Source organism: Pelodiscus sinensis, chromosome 6, assembly GCF_052426305.1.
Source record: "Pelodiscus sinensis isolate ZL-2025 chromosome 6, ASM5242630v1, whole genome shotgun sequence".
Taxonomy (NCBI): domain Eukaryota; kingdom Metazoa; phylum Chordata; order Testudines; family Trionychidae; genus Pelodiscus; species Pelodiscus sinensis.
Genome location: NC_143057.1, coordinates 33,362,401 through 33,384,969, shown reverse-complemented (window position 1 = coordinate 33,384,969; position 22,569 = coordinate 33,362,401). Strand labels below are relative to the sequence as shown.

General features: G+C 40.6%; 1 protein-coding gene across 8 annotated transcripts in view; it reads left to right on the top strand.

Annotated features, from left to right (window-relative positions):
- APBA1 (amyloid beta precursor protein binding family A member 1) overlaps window positions 1-22,569 on the top strand; it is a 146,612-nt gene that overhangs the window by 81,905 nt on the left and 42,138 nt on the right. For 5 of the 8 annotated variants that reach the window (XR_016349862.1, XM_075931686.2, XM_075931696.2 and 2 more), the window contains exons 2-4: window positions 1,120-1,377; window positions 5,123-6,327; window positions 21,902-22,003. Coding sequence is in view for 7 of the 8 variants with exons in the window: in XM_075931686.2 (XP_075787801.1) it covers window positions 5,176-6,327; window positions 21,902-22,003 (1,254 nt within the window). In the remaining variant the exon portion in view is untranslated. The remainder of the gene's footprint in view (window positions 1-1,119; window positions 1,378-5,122; window positions 6,328-21,901; window positions 22,004-22,569) is intronic. The other 3 variants (XM_075931690.2, XM_075931693.2, XM_075931692.2) reach the window with 1 other exon arrangement.

The window sequence follows — 22,569 nt, the reverse complement described above, 5'->3', positions numbered from 1 at the left end:
CAGACTTAACTCAGCTACCCCCTGAAGCTTTTTGTCTGCAAAGTTAGAGTTACGGGGTAGGGAATGGTTGATCATTTTACACGGGCAAATGAAAGCCATCAAGGCGGCTTCCAATGCTTGGACACCTCAATGTCTGGGTGATCAACTTGATGACCATGTAAACAGCCTCCTTTGTCCTTTAAGTAGTGGTTGGTCTTAGGAAGACACATGATCACCCCAACTGGTAGGATCTAACCAAATAATTTCCCATGGAAGGGGGAGGATGTAGAAACAAAGAATTCTCACCCAAAAGAAAGTCTATTTAAACTGTAAAGTTATCAGTTGACATCTTTGGTTGGCGTGAAATGCCCTAAGGGAGCCAGAAACCCCAGGGAGAAAAAGATCTTCCCTGGCTTGGAGATTTTTGCCGGAAATAAGAATAGATTTAGGGTAAGTTAGCAATATGCCTGTGTCTGTTAGAACTAGCTATGTATTTTATTTTATTTTAAATTTGTAATTTACTTCGCTCTGTTTTCACTGGCAGCCACTTAAATCCTACTGTTTGTACTTAATAAAATTACTTTTATTACAAGCCCAGTGTAAACAATTGTTACCTGGGGGAGCCATCATTCTTTCATTGTTACAGGGGGCTTGCCTGGATGGTTTATTTGGGGTTCTGATCCCATTTGGGGGTTGATTTCCTGGATGCTGTGCCCGAAACTGCATTCTCCTAGTAGCTGAAGTGATTTTGTGTCTGTATTGCTCTTTGGGGGTGGGAGGTGATCTCAGCCCTGTGCCTTGGCTGGGGGAGACCAGGAGATCTGGCCCAGCAGGATGGGATGGTGAGAAGCCCCAAAGGGCAAGGAGGCGAGTGTAAGTGGCTTTATCAGCACACTGGGAAGCAGCCCCAAGGGATCTTCTGTGACTGTACCCTGTCACAGGAAACAATAGTATTTTTTAGTTCCCCCATTTGAAAATAATGTAGTGCAATCTCCTTGTCATGGAAGTTGAATTTGCAAATGTAAAATTATATAAAAAGCTCTGCATTAAAAATAAAATTGTGTAAAACTTCAAAGTCTACTCAGTCCTACTTCTTGTTCAGCCAATTCCTCAGACAAACAAGTTTGTTTACATTTGCAGGAGATCATGCTGCCTGCTTCCTGCTTATAAAGTCACCTGAAAATGAGAACAGGAGTTTGAGGGTGCTCTTGTTGCCAGCATCACAAGATATTTATATGCCAAATGCCCTGAAGATTCATATGACTCTTGATGCTTCAACCACCATTCCAGAGGACATAGGTCCGTGCTGATGATGGATTGTTCTCAATAACAGTCTGAAGCAGTGCGGACCAGAGCATGTTCATTCTCATCATTGGAATCAGATGCCACCAGCAGAAGGTTTATTTCCTTTTTTCATGGTTAAGATTCTATATTTTCCACATCGGAGTGTTGCTTTTTTAAGACTTCTGAAAGCATGCACCATACCTTGTCTCTCTCAGGTATTAAAAGTAGGGATATAAAAAATCATTTTAAAAGGCAACCATATAACTGCTAAAAATCCTAGCGGTTATACAGTTACATGTGCTGTGAGCTCTGCAGTATATAACAAAAAAAAATCTATATTTGTAAGGTGCATGTTCATGATAAAGATGTTGCCCTACCGTATTTGTATGACATGAATTCGAAATACCATTCCTTTTGTTTATCATGTTTAGAGTGCAAATTGTTGTAATAAAAATAATATAAAGCAAGCACTGTACACTTTGAATTGTCACAATTGATATAAATATATTTTAAAATACAGAAAACATTCAAAATATGCAATACATTAAATTTGGTATTTGTTTAATGTGATTGACTACAATTAATCACAATTAACTGTTTTAATTGTGATTAATTTTTTAGTTAATCATGGGTGAGAACTGTGATTAATTGACAGTCCTGGTTAAAACTTGAGGTGATACTTTAAGTACTACTAAGCAGTTGCTTTATAGTTATTTTGTATCCAGGGTTAAGACCAAAAGATGACCATTATCAATTTCAAGTTTCTTGACTAATGTGGATCTAATTCTCGTTTTATAATGATTTTTCTACTCTAGATTCCTAGAAATCATACATGGAAAACACATTCCTTTGCCACTGGAGGATTCTTGCCCATGTACTTTTGACTAATACTCCTGCATGTTTTAATATTTCCATTGAGAAGTTGAATTGTATTTTTTTGCAGTGTTTTAAGATCCTTTTAGAAGAAATAGGGTTATTTGTGTGTGTGGTATTTTCATCTGCTCAACCACATCTCAAATGATTTCTTTATAAATTGTTATTTAACAGATAGCTTTCATGTTATAACTAAAGATTAAACTTTATTCTTTAAAGTAGAAGTAACATGCATTGGAGTCTGAAGTCAACGTGCTACATTTGCTTAGGCATTACACTAGCATAAACTCCAGTGTTGGAAAGTCTTGTTCGAAGATCAGAGCCACAATTCTTTTTCAAATGGCTTATTCTTTTGGGTGCCTTATCTTTTTAGTTTCCACTTTGAGACACATGCACCAGTTTCATGACATTTGACACACGTTCTGCATTATATATGTGTGAAATGTTTTTATTAGCATCTGACTTATATTTATAGTATCTTCAAAGTACAAATGTTCTGACTTATCAGCACCTTTTCTCCCTTGTCATTCATAATAAACCACAAGATAAAATTATATTCTAGTACTGACTACATGGTTCGACTGTTGAAATACTTGAGACATCCTTATTCCTAAGATGATGAATTTCAAAACACTTGGCAGTATTCAGCCTAGCTGAGACAGAGGTGAAAATGACACTTTTCTGAATCCGCTAAACCCAACAGTACAGGGAAAGGAAGAAGTCCATCCTCAGGTTGCTTTCTGAGCTCCCCCCTTCCTCTCCTTCCCTGCAATATTTGTTTGTTTTTAATTTGCAGGCCTCTCTAGTAATTATTTGATTATTTTTGTGCCAAACACACACATTCAGTGAAATGAAAATGTGATGCATTGCTTCATATGGCAAGAATCCTCGTGGTTATGGACTTCATCAAGAGGACTCCTTATTTTAGAAAATACACTGAGATGAAAGTGCTTCGGTATAGCAGAATCCTTGTGTTGTTTACGTTGCCACATTCTCCATTTGCTTTGACTCGCTGGGCTCTGCTTGTATCAGAGGGGTAGCTGTGTTAGTTGGTATCTGCAAAAAATAACAAGGAAGGCCAGCAGCATGGAGTGGCAGCCAGCTTCCTGGGAGCGAGGAGCCAGCATGTAACCATTACAGTAACCAATAAGCTCATGCTGATCAGTTAACTGTTTAAACTGTTACACTATTGCACCCCTAACGGCTACCACCTCCCAAATACAAAAATCCCATTGAAAATCCATGTCAGGAAGGCACACTTGGGAATTCCTTCCTGTGGTGTACCTTCAAGCTCTAACTCTTCCCCCTGGAGAGAGCTTGAAAACTTAATTTCTCTTAGTAGTTCAGCTTTGTAGTCTTAGGCAGGTACATACAGAACCTCTCATCCTCTAAGACATAGGAATCAGATTGTGGACTTAAAAGGCTGGTTTTTATTAACAAAACAGAGAAAACACTTGGTAAAACATTAATTGGTTGCTAGATGTTACAAAGCAACTAAAAAATAAAAAAGATGAAACACAGAGAATTCCTGGGATTCTGTTTAACAAGTTACAGTGTAAGGGGGTATTCAGCACTGAGAAGTCCAACAAACCCAAAAATAAAAGAAAATAACCTGATTGTGTCTGACTAAACATTCCCTGTTCTTCTAACATATCTGTTGTTGCAAGATTTAATCCTTCCCTTGGCACGGGTGTCACTGGATACTCCATGCTTGGCTTTCTGGCTTAATTTATGTCCTTCCAGCTCAGCTCTAGTTACACAACTGCAGGAACAGAAAAGTCTCTGCTTCCAATTCAAAAACCCACACACTGCTTCTGTTGCCTCTCTTAGCCTCCTGCCAACCTACTTCATGCTTCCCTAGCATTCCTGGGGACTCTCTAGGACCCACTATCTGTACTTTTAACCCTTACAGGTAAGACAATTAGGACTAGGTCCCAAGAGTAAACTAGGGTATGTCTACACTACCCCGCTAGTTTGAACTAGGAGGGTAATGTAGGCATACCGCAATTGCAAATGAAGCCCGGGATTTGAATTTCCCGGGCTTCATTTGCATAAGCGGGGCGCCGCCATTTTTAAATCCCCGCTCGTTCGAACCCCGTGCCGCGTGGCTACATGCGGCACGAACTCGGTAGTTCGAACTAGGCTTCCTAGTTCGAACTACCGCTACTCCTCTTCCCATTCACCACACACTCCTTGAAAAATGATATAATTTGCTTGTGTATAAGAACACAAAAGATATATTTAGTTGCTGCTTGTAATAAAAACAGAAAATGTCCCATTTTTGCATTTGAGGAGTGAGATTATGCTTTCAGATACTGAAGACGTGCACTAATGCAACTACAGGGCAATAACTAGAATTAATTAAATTTTACCTTGCTGTATCTGAAATTAAATTCTTTCTCATAAAATATGTCTACAAAAATGTAAACTCTACAGTTCCCCTAGGTTCATGAGTGACACTTCAAGTGTCTGATTCTGATGTAGACCATCTACGTGATTACCATCCACCGACTCTAGAGCCAAGAAGGCTATATATGTGTCTACTGTGGATGGTACAGCAAGTAGAATTTATTTCTTACTAATATGCTGTACCAGCTAAAGAGGGGGCACATGACTCCAGCCCAGAGACCCACACTTTCTTCCCCTCTCGTTCCATTATCCATCCTACATTACCTTAAGGCTGGGAGGGGAGTGTCTGTGCTCTTCCTGCTGCTCAGGGAACTTCTAAAACAACAGGGCTCTCCAGAACTGCAGCAGCAGCACTTGGGGCTACCTAGTGGCCCCATGTTTTGCTTCTCCTCTGTCTTCTGGCACAGAGATTGGTTATAAATATCTTATGAGAATGGCGGACTGGACCACCCTACTTACACCACTAACTGGGGAAGAGGAGATGCCTTTTGTTGCCACAACATTATTTATCAAATCATATGACCTTGTAATCACCATGGTACTTTATAATCAGCTTTATTTTTCTCTTTCTTTTCAGCCTCAGTAGACAAAATGTCCATAGAATAAGTAGCCTACATTTCAGACCTTGCCATGAATCATTTGGACGGGCCACCTCAGGGGGAGGTGAATGACGAGCCAGCAAACGGAGAGGTGAACGAGTCTGTGGAGGCTGACCTGGAGCACTCTGAGGTGGAGGAGGAGCAGCAGCAATATGCCACTCATTACCCGAGACATGCCAGTGGCAGCCAAGGCCAGTCTGGGCAGGAGGAGGAGGGGATGCTAGCTCGGTCGGCCAGTACTGAGAGTGGCTTCCACAATCACACTGATACTGCTGAAGGGGATGTCATAGCCACAGCAGAGTATGGCTATGACACAGACCGAGTCCAGGAAAACGAGGACGAGAGTGCCTATGCAGTGCAGTATAGGCCTGAGTCTGAAGAGTATACGGAAAATGCTGAAGCTGAGCATGCGGAGGCCACTCATGCCCGAACTCTCCCTAACCACTTACACTTTCATTCCATTGAACATGAGGAAGCTATGAATGCTGCCTACTCGGGTTATGTTTACACTCATGGGCTCTTCCATCGAGGGGAAGATGAACAATATGCTGAGCCTTACGCCGACTATGGACTGCAGGAGCATGTGTATGAGGAAATAGGAGATGCACCTGACCTGGATGTCAGGGAGGGTCTACGACTCTACGAGCAGGAGAGGGAGGAAGCTGACAACTATCGCAAGGAAGCTCTGGGTGCCCGCCTTCACCACTATGATGAACGGTCCGATGGAGAGTCTGACAGCCCCGAGAAGGAGGCAGAATTTGCTCCCTATCCAAGGATGGACAGTTATGAACAAGAGGAAGACATTGATCAGATTGTGGCTGAGGTGAAACAGAGTATGAGTTCTCAGAGCCTAGACAAGCTGGCTGAAGATATGCCAGAAGCAGAGCAGAACTTGGAATGTGCCCATACTCCCAGTAGGGGGACACTTGAGAGCAACGGTCAGCTCCCAACTGGCTCCAGGCCCACCGCCAACTCAGGAGAGTCAGTGCAGAGATACAGCAAGGAAAAAAGGGATGCAATATCTCTGGCCATTAAAGATATTAAAGAGGCTATTGAGGAAGTGAAGACAAGGACCATTCGTTCCCCTTATACCCCAGATGAACCAAAAGAACCCATCTGGGTGATGAGACAGGACATCAGCCCAACCAGGGATTGTGATGATCAGAGGCCACTAGATGGAGATGTAAGTACATAAAGCTATTGGCTTACTTGCTACAAGTAAAGGCATGAGGAACACATAACAACATTTGTATGTCTGTCTCTTTCATGTAGATGCACACATGCATGCATTCTCTCTCACTCCTGGTAAAGTACACTATGCTTGTATGGCTCAATCTGTTCCTGTTAAATATTTAGAGCTTTACCCATTTTAATTCTGTTTTCTAAAGGATGCAGAAGCATTGGAGCTATGTATTATCAGTGGGCCATGTTAACCCCTCGTGAAATTCCACTGACATCAAAAGAGTTACACCACAGGTGAATTTGCCATGCAAGGTTTGATTGCTATCTTGCAGAAACAAGCGATAAAACGTTTTTTTTCCAATATCCCTTAACTAACTGGTTGATGAGAACAGCTATCAACCAGTTTTACTTGGGTGATCAGGTTCTCCAGGCTCCCATCAGTTATGGGCTTGCCAACTACAAGACAATGCAAATTTACAACACTGTTAGTTTAATTGTAAAGGGGAATCTCACCTTCATGTGTGAACCTGATGTTGTTAGTTATTTCTTATAGTGTACAATCTATTACAGTTTTTGAACTACTTTATATTTAGACAGCAGACCTAACTTGATTCAGAATCAGTCCAGAACTGTTCAGCCTATTCTCTTTGCCATGTACAGTTAATTGTATATGTTAAATTTATGGTTTACAGTATTTCTTTAATAGTTTTGGAAGCAACTTTTAATCATATTAAAATGTATAGGGGCAGTAGATCAAATCATCCCTTAAGTAATTCATTTAATGTCAGCTAACTTGTCCCATGGATGAGTGTGACCCAAAATGTGTGTAACAATTCTCTTTAATTCTTATGGAGTATTTTATTGGTGTCTGCTTCCTTTGGTGATATACTATGTATAGTTCAAATTAGGGATGTTCGAGTTTAACCTATTAACTAATACATTGATGCTCATCAGTTAATGCTATTGGTTAAACCCTACCCCACTTCCAGGGAGGTGGCTTTGCTGGGGCTGGTGGCTAGAGATGTGAAAGTGTAACCCTGTACATGGTTAACGGATGAACTTGGGCTCATGAGTTAACATGCCCGGTTACATGAGGACTCCCGGTATGCAAGGAAAGCCAGCTTACCCGGCTGCCCCCCCACCCCTATCTGTTAATGCTAATATAGAGGGCAGGTGGAAACCCGTAAGCACGGGGTATGCACACCAGCTCATGTGAAACCATGTACCTGCTGAAAATGTCAGTGGTTGCACGATTACTTAATTAAATGCATTTTAACATCCCTATTGGTGGCCCCACGCCTGGGAGACTTCGCTGCGGGCTCTGCAGTATGAAGCTTATTTGAGCTTTGTACTGCAGAGCCCTCAGCATGTAACCACTAAGATTTTTAGTGGTTACACAATTACCTTATTAAACATCTTTTAACATCCCTAGTTCAAACTTCTAGCAATACCAGTTTAAATAAAAACTAAATATTAATGGTCTTATATGCTACCAGGTTTACTGTAGTATAGCGCATGGAGTTTGAAATATGAAAAGGGATGTGATCTGGCCAAGATAAGTAACTTTTATATTGTTTTTCTTTCTTGAAAGACCATCAGAAATCCAGAAACTTGTAAGTGAATTGTGAATTAGATCATGTCTCATCACGCAATGTTAACCCTGTGTAACAGAGACGATGAATTGCAATAATTCATTTATACTATCCCAAAATAGAGTCAAATATCGGCAAGCTTACATCTGCTCGTGCTCTTATTGCCTTCTCTGGGACTGCTTGTTTAAGGAAAGATGTAGAAGCGGGATTTTGCAGCTAAAGCATTAAACATCATTCTGTTAACATCCCTGTTTAATAAGTGTCTTCTAGTTTAATATGCATGGTTTGCATATATAGCCATTGGAAACTCTTTTAAACCTATATCTACATATCTATTTCTTATACGTACAGGCAGTCCCCGACTTAAGCGGATCCGACTAAAGTCGGATCCGCGCTTACGAACGGGGCTTTTCTCGCCCCGGAGCTCACGGGCGGCGGGTTGCCACCCGTGTCCTCCGGGGCGAGAAAAGCTTTTCCCGGTCTCCCTGGTCTGCTGGGGGGGTCCAGCAAAGCCACTGGACCCCCCCAGCAGACCAGGGACACCTGAGCAAAGCCGCTGCCTGGGCGGCTTTGCTCCTTTGCCCGGGAGCAAAGCCGCCCAGGCGGCTGGGGTCCCGCCGCCTGGGCGGCTTTGCTCGGGTCTCCCTGGTCTGCTGGGGGGGGAGGGGGCGCAGCTAGTGCGCCCCCCCCCCCCCCGACCAGGCTTTTGTTGCGGGACGCCTCGGGTAGAGCAGCTGGGGTGCTGCCGGGTTGGTCCTGTGGGAACCTACCGGGCAGCACCCCAGCTGTTCTGTCCCAGGCTCCAGATTCAGCAGCTATTCAAACTGATCAGGCTGGTTCCAGGAAGCTGGGGGCGGAGCAACTCTGCCTCCGGCTTCCTGTAGTCAGCCCCTGGTCAGTTTCAGTGGCAGCAGCTGAATCTGGAGCCAGTTCCGACTTATATACAAATTCAACTTAAGAACAAACCTATAGTCCCTATCTTGTACGTAACCCGGGGACTGCCTGTAACACAGCATTGGGATCTGTGCATGCTCAGCACCTCTAAAATTCAAGCTCGTTATACTTTATAGAATGTGTCATTAACCATCAATGGGCATATTACCCTAGAAATGTGGTATCTGGATACATAGAACTAAGATGACTCACGTGTTGTAAAATTGTAGTTTATTTTTTATGATGGGAGTTCATTCATCAAAATATCATCATTATTTCACTTCCATCATCCAAATATAGAACATATTAGTATCACCTCATTGCAGCTTTCGGACAACATTTTCTGTGTGGTCTTGTTCTGCCATGATAGCAGTCGCACAAAATATTCGTTGGTTCCTAATGGCTTTAGGTTCAGTATCCTAAAGTACCCATGATGGCAGCAAGCTTATCAGGTTGTAAGGATCCTGAAAGGGTCTGAGTTCTTCCTAGTGAGTGCTGTGCTTGCCATGCTCCCTTTTGACTGCATTTCTCATGAGTAACTTCCACACTTTGCAGAACCGGACCACGGAAGTTGCACTTGTGGATCCTAATGTGGCGCACTTGCATAGTGATGAAAGCAGGTGTTTCCATAAGTCCTTAACTGATATTATAATATGTTAGACTGTGAGCTTTTTTGGACAGGGACCATCTTTTGCGTTCTGTTTGTATGTCCTTTAGAACAATGGGGCCCTGATCCTAATTGGTGTCTCTTGGTGCTGCTGCAACACAAATAATAAATGATGCTGATAATAGCCAAAGCTCATATGACAACTAGATGTTGATAGGCGTGCAGGCAACCTAAATTCTGAAAAGCAGAAAAGCGTGAATCAAACTAACAACGGTAAAAATCCTGTGGCAGATTGAAAAAAATGCATCCCACTTGAAAAGAAGAGAATGTGGGTTGGATTTTTTTTCAGCATCAATTATTGCTGATTTTTGCATTGTTTGTAATGCTTTACTCAGGTATCACTTGGCACAGATACAGTAGTCCGAGTAAATCCATCTTCTTGAACAGAGGGTGCGTTGAACGGCGTAGCAGGTTGCTGAACAAAATAAGATTGCCTTCACTAAGTGATCACAAGGGATCAGTTTTTATAATAATAATACTATAGAACCCCATTTATCAGGACATCAATTTTTTTCAGACAAACGATATTTTGGAAAAATTAGGGGCTTTTCAATATAACTGAAATGTTTCAGAAATGTAACTCAATTTCATCTATAACTAAGCAGGGATTTGATTAATGAAGGTGCTGTTTTACTTACTGATTTTTCAGAAGTACTGAAAATCTCATAATTTTTACCAAAATCAGCACTCCAGCGAATCAGACCTTTTATTACATTAACATTATATTCTCTTCAGGTATGTTCTGCAAATGATCTGTTTTCCCATATTACTCTTTCTTGGAAAATGTTTGCAATCATTTGGTGCTGCTAACCAAATAGTGACCAAACCTTAGGATTAGAACAATAGACTTGGATTCCCTTAGCAAGCAGTTCTCTGAGAGGTGATAAAGCCATGGAGACTGCAGAAGGATCTACAGGTATCAGTATTAAATATAGCAGGATTTTTTTCAAAGGTAAAATAAATATCACGCTGCAGTGTTGAGCATTTACATGACAGTGTTGAGATTGGAGGCTTTTGTGTAGAGGATAAAGTAAAAAGGTTCAGCAGTAATGATAAGAGACTGACTCATGTTGGGGTGCTTAGACTGGGTTTCAACTAGCCAGCAGTTGGGAAGAGAGATGGAGATTATGTGGGCTAATGGAAAGGATAAAGGAGCGGATAAATGAGACACTTAAAGGAAGGACCACTTACGGATGGGTGTGCTTTGTCTTCACGATATTCAGGATTAAATCTGGTAGCTAATTCCTTTCAGTCATTCATATGTATTTACCCTAAAACAAATGCTTTACTGGTATATGAAAAACAGAATAAAATGGCAGCAATACAGCTTTTATGTACAGTGTAGTTAGTAGAAGTACAGTTAGTAGCTATTAAGATCATGTGATGTAGAAAGGAGGAAAAAGATTTTTTTTTTATTTCAAACTTGAAATGTAAACCTATAAGCAGGGAATTTAAAAAAATGCCCAAGATTCCATTTAAAAGGGAGTGAGACAATATCTGTGCTGATATACACCCTATGCAATCTCATTAACTTGTGTGCTTTCACAGAATTTGGCTCCATTAAATTTAAGTACAGTAAGCTAAACTTTCACGAATGCATGCACACAACCTTTGGTTTTAGACCATAAAAGATGTGCATTAGGATTTCCCTAGTATCTGCACAGGTGGTGGTGTGATTACAGTATCTTCCTTGCTTCTGTTAGCAGAACTCCTTAAATTTTCTTTAGAATGTATAGCCATGTATGGTTGTTAGGTAGAGCTCTGTTCCTTTTCCTTCTAGAACTTGCGTAGTGCAACTGCAACACCAAGTAACTGTAAGGAGAAACCATGGAGCATCAGAGTTAGGTTTCTCGAGGGCTTTGTCAACACTGGCACATTTTGTTACCAAAAACTGCCTTTTGGCATCAAAACAGTGAGAATGTTTATATTTCAATGCAACTTTTGTTGGGGAAAACACCCAGTTTTGGAGAAAAAAATTCAACCCCTGTGAGAGACTTTTGTCTTTTCCCCTCCCTTTATTGAGAACAAAGAGCCAGAGCCAGTGTGGATGCTGCTGTTTTTAGATTTTTGTCAAGAGAACTGGCTTCCACCAGTATCCCACAATGTCTATCCTGATGGCTGTGTTCAGTGTTTTGTGATCTCTGTGCCCTGCAGGCATGTGCCCCTCCCATTTCAAAGCTCCAGGAAGTATCTGACAGCTGAGTGAGTTGCTCTGTTTGGGGAACAAGCAAATAACAAATTATTGGAGTGACTGGTGTCTGAGTGAGACCCTCATGTTCAGCTCTAGAGAGAGGGGATTTCTCTCTCGCAATTGAGTCACGTATTTGTAGTGCATTGTAGATCAGCAACCCAAGGATTGTTGATGCACAAACATTTTTGGCTGTTGTGATTCTACACCTTCAGTTTCTCAGACCTCACAATCATTGGTGTCCAAAATCTGCATTCATGAGATCTGGTAGCACTGATACTGGAGCTGTTTCACAGAGATGAGCATGTTTCAATTTTTCCACAGCAGGCCTAATTTATTATTAATGAGGAAATTGAGAAGTCTATTTTAAATAATTCAAGCGGGTTTCAGGTACTGGTTGAACTTTGAAAGAAAGAGGGAAAAGTGTCTAGTTATATGGATGTGATATTGTTGGTGCTTCCCCCCCCCCCCAACAAAGTCTTTAAAGCTGCTTTTTGGAATAGATTTTAGAGGTCAAATCTTTAATGAGTGGCATCTATATATTATAAAGTCTTAAAATTATACAGCAAGCCCAATAACCATGAACATTTTAATTGCAAGGAAAGAAGGCTTTATGCTGATTCATCAACCATGTAGGAAAAAGGGAGATGTTAATCAATTACAGTGTTGGAAGACAAACACTCACTAGACCAGGTCAGGATATTTAAATTATGGTGAATATTTGATTCAGGAGTCTGTGAATCATTTTGTGTTTTATTGTGTTTTTTAATAAATTATGGAAAGATAAAGGATGATTCTTCTCCATTGTAAACTGGAGCACTGCCCGTGGTGATTACAGTTATGAAGAAAGGCTTCTGAAAACATGGACAAGAACTGCAGTATTTGCTTTAGATTGACACGTGATATACTGCAGTTGAAATTCAAATACAAGTTAACTCAGGTTATATATGTTGAGTGGAGGAAAAAATCTCACATCATGGGAGAGAAAAAGAGCCAGAATTGAGCCCATTTTCAGGAATTCTGCAATGCCAGCTTTTGGTGTGAAGCATTCAGTTTGCTGGCCAGGTCTGACCACTTAAGGTATTTATTGATTTGCTGAGCATGCACAGATTCTGTAGAATCTGAGATTCAATTTTTAAAGGAAAGATTCTAGCCTTTGTTTCTAGCAAAGAAATCCTTATAGGTGTGAATTACTGTAACCTATACATTACTGTAACCCGTGCATGTTATAGAACTCTGAACAAGAACTCTTTTTCACAGGCAGATTAATATCTCCTGGAACCCTAGGCCAAAAGGAGGAGCCATGGAGCAAGAACTTTAGCCCTGACCCATCCCTTCCACCTATGGTCCTGTTCGCATTCCACTCCGTCTCCCACCTTCCCCTCTTCCCGTCCCCTGCTGCTGTTTTGTCCATGGTCCCGCCTCATATCACCCCTGCCACTGACCTTACACCTCCGTTCACTCTTCCCTCCCCCCACTACAGCCCCAAGACTGGAGAATTTCTTTCCCACTGTAGGGATGTTAAATATCGGTTAATTGAGTAGTCTATTACCCTCATGAATTCTTATTAGCTATTCGATTATTCTATAGTCCGGGGGGTAGGGGGGAGCTGGCAGCCAGTGTGCTCCGGCCCCCTCCGAAAAAGCCCCCTGCCACTCTGCACTGCTGCCTCTGTATCAGAAGCAGTAGTGCGGGGTGCCAGGTGGAAGTGGGTCCGCAAAGGGAGCCAGTTTAAAAAACAGCTCCCCTCGCAAACCAGCTGCCTGTCCAGAAGCAGGGCTGAGCTCCGAGAACCTGTGTGAACTCAAACACTTCAAATGCAGAGCTACAGCAGAGGTAGGTCCCGGATCTGACTTGAGCCAGGACTGGGCCCGTCTGCTGGCCAGCCTCCTAAGAAATTTACCATTGGGGGTGGGAGAATGCGTGTAGTCTATAGCATTAACCTATATGCTTTTGCTTATTGGTTAATCGGTTACTCGACTACACTATTACATCCTTATCCTGCTGCCATGGCTCAAAAGCCACAGAGGGGAGTGAGAGGTCTTCCAGCCCTGAGGCCATGACAAGGAGCAAGATCTCCTCCAGTTTTAGTGTTCTTGTCTTAGCTGCCCTTTAACAATATCGTTCCCTTAACATAGCAAAACAGAACCATCTAAAATGCATTCTGAGGATGAGTGGCGTTTTCACCTATAGGTTTCCATCTAGTTTTTACCATCTAGCAGCTGTATCTTAGCGAAATGAATTAATGGTCTTAGTGTAGGTTTTAATGGACAGGGTTCCCGATCAGATTGGAGATTAACTGACCCCTCATTGGTAGGCTGCAAAAAGACTCATGTTTGACCAGATCACAGCATTAGACTGAGCTGCTCTGATCGTATTGCAGGGAGAAGGGAATCTGTTATAGTGAGTGTCTGCTGTCTGACTACTACTTTCCACAATAATCCCCATATTCCACATATTTGTAAGTTTCCAAAGTATACACATTTGGGGAATAATCTTTCAAGATTTACATGGTTATTGCCTTCCCAAAAAGGATTTTTTGTTGTTTTGGGAAAGTTTAAGCAAAATCTCTTTGATTAGCTAGAAGAGGAGTGAAAAACTACACTTTTCTCACTGTAAAATCAACTTTTTTTAAAAAATTATGATATCACTCAATGATTTGGCATAAATTGTATACTGTAAAATGAAGCTTCAGGGGGTAGCTGAGTTAGTCTGTTCAGGATAAACTTAAGAAAACAATAGTTTGGTAGCACTTTAAAGAGAAAACATCTACATGTTTTGTTAGTCTTTAAAGTGCTATCAGACTGTTTGTTGTTTTCTTAAGTTTATATTGTAAAATGTTAGAGAGTGCACAACAAAAGTAAGTTAACACTGCTTTTTGTACCATTTGGCTACATCTAGACTGGCATGATTTTCCGCAAATGCTTTTAACGGAAAAGTTTTCCGTTAAAAGCATTTGCGGAAAAGAGTGTCTAGATTGGCATGGATGCTTTTCTGCAAAAGCACTTTTGTGCAAAAGCATCCGTGGCCAATCTAGACACGCTTTTGCACAAAAAAGCCCCGATCGCCATTTTCGCGATCGGGGCTTTTTTGCGCAAAACAAATCTGAGCTGTCTACACTGGCCCTTTTGCGCAAAAGCTTTTGCGCAAAAGGACTTTTGCCCGAACGGGAGCAGCATAGTATTTCCGCAAGAAGCACTGATTTCTTACATGAGATTGTCAGTGTTCTTGCGGAAATTCAAGCTGCCAGTGTAGACAGCTGGCAAGTTTTTCCGCAAAAGGAGCTGTATAGCACTTAACTGTACTAGGTGCTTTACAGAACAAATAAGAGAAAAAGTTCTTCCCCCAGAGCTCTTACAATCTAATTTTCATACATTATAGCAGACAGATGAGGGAGCAGTTGAGGAAAAATAAAGGTTATAATAATAAGATCATGCGGTTACCCCTCTGAGGAAGATATATATCTTTAGCAAAATGCAGGACAATGTAGCACTTTAAAGACTAACAAAATGGTTTATTAGATGATGAGCTTTCGTGGGCCAGACCCACTTCCTCAGATCAAATAGTGGAAGAAAATAGTCACAACCATATATACCAAAGAGTACAATTAAAAAAATGAACAAATATGAAAAGGACAAATAACATTGCAGAACAGGAAGGGGATGCGGGGGGGGGGGGGGAAGGAAGGTAAGTGTCTGTGAATTGATGATATTAGAGGTGGGGAGAGTAGGACGTTTGTGAGTTAATGGTATTAGAGGTAATAACTGGGGAAGCTATCTTGGTAATGGGTGAGATAGTTCAAGTGTTTGTTCATTCCTTTTTGGAGAGTGTCGAATTTTAACATGAATGACAGTTCAGAGGATTCTCTTTCAAGTGCAGATGTAAAAGGTCTTTGTAGCAGAATGGCAAGAAACTGTTTTTTCTTTGTGATCTTGTCTGATATCTGTTTTGTGGGCATTAATCCTTTGGCAAAGTGTCTGAGATGTTTGTCCAATGTACATAGCAGACGGACACTTTCGGCACATGATAGCATTAGATTATATTTCTGGATGTGTAGGAATATGTGTTCTTGATCTTATAACTCACTTGGTTAGGTCCAATAATGGTATCAGCAGAATGAATATGTGGACAAAGCTGGCAATGGGGTTTATTGCAAGGGAAGGTACCAGGGTTGGTATTAGTGTGGTATGTCCTGTGGTTGTTGGTAAGAATCATCTTGAGGTTAGGTGGTTGTCTATAGGAGACTATGGGTCTGTCTCCCAAAGCCTCTTGGAGTATGGTATCCTGTTCCAGTATAGGCTGTAGTTTATTGATGTGTTGGACAGGTTTAAGTTGGGGGTTGTAGGTGATGACAAGTGGTGTTCTATTGTTGGTTTTCTTGGGTCTGTCTTGAAGTAGATGGTTTCTAGGTATTCGTCTGGCTCTTTCAATTTGCTTTTTTATTTCTCTGGGTGGGTAGTTGAGGTTTATAAATGCTTGGTAGAGATCCTGAAGCTTCTGGTCTCTGTCAGTGGGATTAGAGCAGATGCGGTTGTATCGAAGGGCTTGGCTATAGACAATGGATCGTGTGGTGTGTTCTGGATGGGAGCTGGATGCATGTAGGTAACTGTATGAGTCGGTGGGTTTTCTGTAGAGAGTGGTGTCTAATTTTCCATTGTTGATTTGTACTGTGGTGTATATCTTTAGGGTTTTGTTCAGGAGGTGGTGGTGAGAGATAATTAATTTAAGGATCAGAGGCAATGTAGCAGAGGTGAGTGAGGTTTTTAGAGAGTCAAAGGCCCAATTAAGTGGAAAGAAAATGCAAGCTGAGGTCTAGCAGGTTTCCTCTAACCCCTTTGAAGAATTTGACATTTGACCCTTGATTCTAGTGCTTCAGGGAGTAGACAAGTTAGTCTGTTACAAAAACAAACAAACAAAAAACAATTGTTTTTCTTAATTCTAGTGGCACCACTGAATTTTGCTTGGATTAAGTATTTGTCTATTTCCCCCCTAAATCTAAATGTGTCATAGTGATAATAAGCTGTTTATGCAATCTCTAGATATACTGCTGCTACGAATGAATAAACATCACCATTTTGCTAAAACAAGAACAGCTTGCTGTGACAAAGGAAGCTCCACTCTTCCTGATGTATGTCTTCACAGGATATTCAGTTACATAGCTGGTTAATCTGGATAGGTGTGACACAATGGAGTCCTGTCGCATCTCCTATTACCAATTTCATTATTAAATCCAAGCACAAAATAACAGTGAAGCATTAACCTATTCCCAGCTTGTTAGTGGAGGATGTGTTAGTTACAGCTGAACAACACCAAAAGCGAAATGGAGAATTTCTGGTTGTACCAGGCGGAATACTCTAAAAGACAGGTAGGTGGAAAAGGAAGGAAGAGAAGTCAGGATGCTGCTACTTTTTTTTAACAATATTTCTCCCTTTTGTGCAGCCATTCACAATTCTAATTAACATTTTCATTGGTACAGTAAATCAGTGTATACATACATGTACAGTATAGTTTCTCTTGCCAGAGTTTAGATTTGGTTTAACTAGCTTAAGAGTTATAAGAGCAATGTGAACAGACATTCTTTTAAAATGAAATTGTATAAAAAATACAGTTTTGAAGAAGCTGAACAAACTGCCCTTTCTGCTATTTCTTATTGAATTTCTTTTTTTGGTCCTACCGTATGAATTACTTGTATATTGTAAGCTGCACTCTGTAATGTACATTGTACCTTTTGCTTTGGGATGCTAAATAGACCAAATGTGGGAATCCCTCTAGCCTGAATTTTCCTTCACTTCAGAATAGGAACTATTTTGGGGTTGCTAATATTGCACAGTAGAGCAAGCTGTATATTGCATGCTGTCTGTTCTGTTATAAATTTCTTCAGTGTATTCAGTCAGACTTAGTCATCATCTTAGAAAAAAATCTTGCAGCAAAAATGCAGACACAGCATTTATATGACCTTTAATAGGTTAATAATTCCAATACTTTTTAGATATGTGTAGTTTATTATGTGTTCAATCATACAGATTTCTAATGCTGATAACTACTGGATCAACAACACAATGTTTTTAAAAACATATGACCTCTTAAATGTGGTGGACACACTAACAATGAGGCTTATTTGTTTTTAGTTGAGAAGTGAACTTGACAGTATTTTAAATAAATATTTTGGGGACAACATTCAGTGCTCAATATGTTTTGTTTTGTTTTGTTTGTTTTAAAATTCAATCCTACATTATTTCCTGACACAAAACACCCACTAGCATCATTGTTAGCTTGATAGCATTGCACACCTGTTATGTTGTTTTAACACTTAAAAAACAGAAACAGTCATGTTTAACTAGAAAAATAGGAATGGAAAAACAACACAGCTGAGTTAAAGTTGCTAGTGACACTGTAAGTTTTGTATTTCTTGACTTACAGTATGGCTCTTAACTATATAATTTTCTCCCCATGTAACTTATCTCAGTGCTGGGGAGCTTTCTTGGGGAGTGGAAGCTTCCCCCAAAAAAATATGGTAGCAAAGTTGCATAAAATTGGGGTACATTAGCCTGAAGGCTCAAGTATCTTCCACAGCTCTAGGTGCCATTTTTACAAACACTCTGCCTCTGTTCTTAATCTCTGTCTCCCGCCTTCCGGGTCCACACTTTTACCCCCCCTCCCCCCCTCCACACACACCTCCAAAAAAAGAGATAGATTGATGAAGAATAAAATTAAAGTTTCTAATCTACAGTCATCTTGCTCGAGCAAGATCTACTGGACGTGGACCCAGGGACTGCTAGCTCACTTATCACCAATCTTGGCTGTTTCCACGGAAAAACTAATTTAGAACAGGATGCTGGTAAATGCTGATTTAAACTGAGTTAAAACAGGCAACTGGGGGGGGGGGGAATTGCATCAGTGCCCAGCTGGCGAGCATAGAATGAACCTTTCCAAACTTTGGTTACATCCATTCAGATCTGAGGAATAGGCCTGGTCAATCCCCAAAGTTGGTCGTCTTCTACAAAATACTACATAGCCAATAGGAGGTAGGTTTATAGTCTGTAGCTCTGCCTGCTTCTGGTTGCTGAATGCTTCAAGCCTACAACAACAAATTGTCATTTTCACACAGTCTAATAATTCCCTTTTTATATCCTATTAAAAAACAAAATTATTCATGAAATGCATACCGTCTTTGAGAAAATATCCAACCAAAACATACACAGACATACCAGTGTTCAGTATTTTAATTGCATATATAAGCAGTATGCCCATTGAAGTTTTATTTCGATTTAGAGTTGTACAGATACAAATCTGTGAAACTACTGCCTTATGTGACCATAATTTGAATATGTAACTAAAGCCACGTGCAATGTGGTGTGCCTTAATGAAATGATTTTAAAAATAGAAAATGCCTTGAAAGTGGGACTATCTAGTTTTTCATGGGATGGTGAAAACCATGATTCAGCCTGGTCCTTTGGTAAATGCCATCTCATCCCTGCCTAGTGAAGATCTTAATGAAGTGAAGTTTTAGTTAGCAGTTACTTTATTAAGGGAAAATTGTAGAAGCTGTTTTTTTATACCAAGGTATTCGGTAGAACCTCTTAACTCTGTCCTCTTATTACAGAGATGGGGAAGAGCATGAGGGGTGGGGGGGGGGGAAGGAAGGAGGGTGGTTAAACCATGTAGCCAAGGATCTGCACGAGTGCCTTGATTTGTCCTTAAAGCTAATTTGAAAACAAGAAATATAGTAAGAACCTATCGCTTTTTAGACATATACCTTGAAACCAAGTTTCATCTCATTTGGAGGGTGAAGGAATCAATTCAGGTTGCTCTGCAGTATCCAACAGTACCTCTGAAATGAGGACTCCAGTGAAAAGAGATGTGTGGGTCAGAAATGCAACTGTCCCAAATCAGAGCAGAGCCATTTCACAATGTAATGACATTGGTTGGCCCAAAGAAGAAGCAAGTAGCAAGCGTGGTGTCTTTTTCTTTTTCTTTTTAAGCCAAGAAACTAGCAGTTAAATATCTGGTGTTGCCGCTGTGGATGGCAAACTTTGAATGGACTGATAAAGTTACATAAGGATCCACACGTGTGTGTTAGAGGGGACTGTGTAGGATTCCAATGTTTTCTCAGAACCTGACTTGCATAACTGTAGGGGGAAAATCTTACCTAGACTATTGTACCTCTGAAAACTTATTTTGTAAGAATATCTGAAGGTGATTTTGATATCGGGGCTCTATGGGTCAAATTATGGGCTCACCGGTGTTCCCTGTAAGCTAAGCACTTGGGCAGCCACCCCAGGAGAGATTCAGATGCTGCCCAGCTGATTAGTAAAGTGCCCAGAGCCTCCCATAGGCAGCAGTATGAGGTTAGGTTTTACTGGTGGTAAAGAACTGCACGTGCCTTGGTTAACATAAAATGTATTCTATACATGATGGAAAAAATTAGAGGGAACACTGGTGCTCATTTATAATTTATATAATTCCATTGTAATCAATCCCCTTGATTCCATCCTTTGTATTTCTAGTATAGTAGTTATCCTAAAATCCTTTTCAGTTTTGCCTTGGATAATTGGGTATGACTTCCTCGGTATTAGCAATGCTCCCTGTTACTTACTCCCTGGTAGGTAGGATAAGGGTTCCCAAACCATAGTCTGCAGAAATCTGGTTGATTATATCATAATGGTTCTCTTTGCTGTTCCCTTCACCTGAATCACATTGAAAAGAATTAAATACAAGAACTGGTTACCTAATATTACTTTGGTTGGCACATGGGCATCACATAAGAGCAAGAAGTCTTTGTGATTAATCTTTCGGAGGGAAGGTGGTCCATGAGACAGTTTCTCCGTTAAGGTGGGATCCATAGTTTGGAAGAAAAAAAACCCAGAAAACTTGTAAGAATACTACACATACCGAGGTAACATTTTGGGGCAGGGACACTTTCTGTGTTTGCTTATTGTCTAGCACTCTGGGGTCCTAGTTTGTGAATGGGACTTTTAGGTGCTACCGCAGTACAAACAATAAACAGAAATTATTATTTTATTTAATTGCTTAAGGCAATTGTAAAATGGTTAGACGGAACCACGGCAACCTGCTTCTGTTCACTTTAGACCAGCCTTTCTGGAATTTACTCTTGAGAAATTGTAGGTACACATTCTTCTTAGGCTACGTCTAGACAACAGGAATTTGTCAACAGAGGCGATGCAAATGAAGCGCTCATTAGTATTTCTTGCGCTGTCATTTGCATAGTCTCTTCCAATCCTTTTTGTGGAAGAGGTTTTTGCGCAAGAAAAAGCAGTGTAGACGGGGCCATTTTGCACAAAAAAAAACCTTTTGCGCAAAATCCTTTATGCTGAGGTATACAGGATCTTGTGTAAAAGGTTTTTTTTTTTTTTTTTGCACAAATGGCTCCATCTACACTGCTTTTTTTTTTTTGCGCAAAAACCTCTTCCGCAAAAAGGATCGGAAGAGACTATGCAAATGACAGCGCGAGAAATGCTAATGAACACTTCATTTCCATTACCTCTGCTGACAAATTCCTGCAGTCTAGACATAGCCTTAAAGGGGCAGATTAAAGCACTCTTGTTTGCTGTGTGTCAGTTCGGTTCACCTTACTAAAGTTGCACCCCCACATTCTGATCAGGCCCTCAGTGTTTTTTCACTCATCTTTCTCGTAACAATTTTCATCTTGACTCTACTATTTTTCTCTTGTTTTTTTCCAGAATATTAGGCTGAAGTGTTTGCAACCTTAAATAAAAGAATAAGATAATTGTATTTATACACTGCTTGTGTGGGGAGAGGTATTGTAATTGCAACTTAATTGAGTGGCTGGCAAGAAAAGTCAAATGAAAGTCACAAATGTTCATGCTAAATCTCATCATTTTCTCTCCCCTTCAACTCTCAAAACTATGTTTTCATTATGTGATTTTTGGTGAATATTACTTTTCTCTGGATTTCATTTTATTAAATTTTCAACTGCGTTAGTTTATGGACAGACAATACATTTAATTCTTTTCACAAACATGTAACTGAAATAAAAATGATGAAATACTAGAAGTTTCGCATGTTCATTAGCTCGGGAAACATGGGTTGTAACAACGTACATAATGTTTGGCTGCTTTGTAATCCTTATTCTTAGTTCCAACTAAAATAGAGTGAGTTTTCTATAGTGGTCACTCTGTTTTTTATTTAATGTTATTTTTCTTACCGTGTCTAGTCTCCATCTCCTGATTCCTCTTCGCCCCGTGGTGCTGAATCATCTAGTAGGCAACATCACCAAGATGTTTGTGGCACAGCAGAACCCTCCACTAATAAAGAGGTAGAGTGCAATCTTTTTAAGAGAGACAGTTCTGTTCCTCTTACTACTCATGAATTTTTATATCATCTTCTTCCTTCTCATAGATGGGGGGTGAGGACAAAAACTGGCAAAAGTTCGTTTTACGTGCTTCCTCCTTCTCTCTGAATGAAACCTTAATTTCACAACAGTATTTCGGTTGGCTTTTTTTTCCTGCAGTAATATTTGTGTAACATCCTGAGGAGAGTTGATTTATTTAAGAGCAGCCAGTATCCCCTCTGAATTGCAGAAAAGGAGACAGCATTTTTCTTTTCCCACTCTTTGCAGAATGTCTTTCCACAAAGGAGGCTACATGTCTTAGGCCTTATCTACCCTAGTACTTGTATCAGCAAAATTTTTGACACTGTAAGCAACATTAGTTTTGCCAGTATAAGTGCTTGTGTGTGCAGCATTGTGTTGGCAGGAGATGCTTCTGTCGCTCACTGAGCTGTTTTTACTGTTGTCGAGGCTGTTCCCAACTCTGGCAATGTGAATGCAGAAGGTGGGGGCCTGCAAAAGACCTTAAATACCTTGCCTCTAAAGGCTTTGGC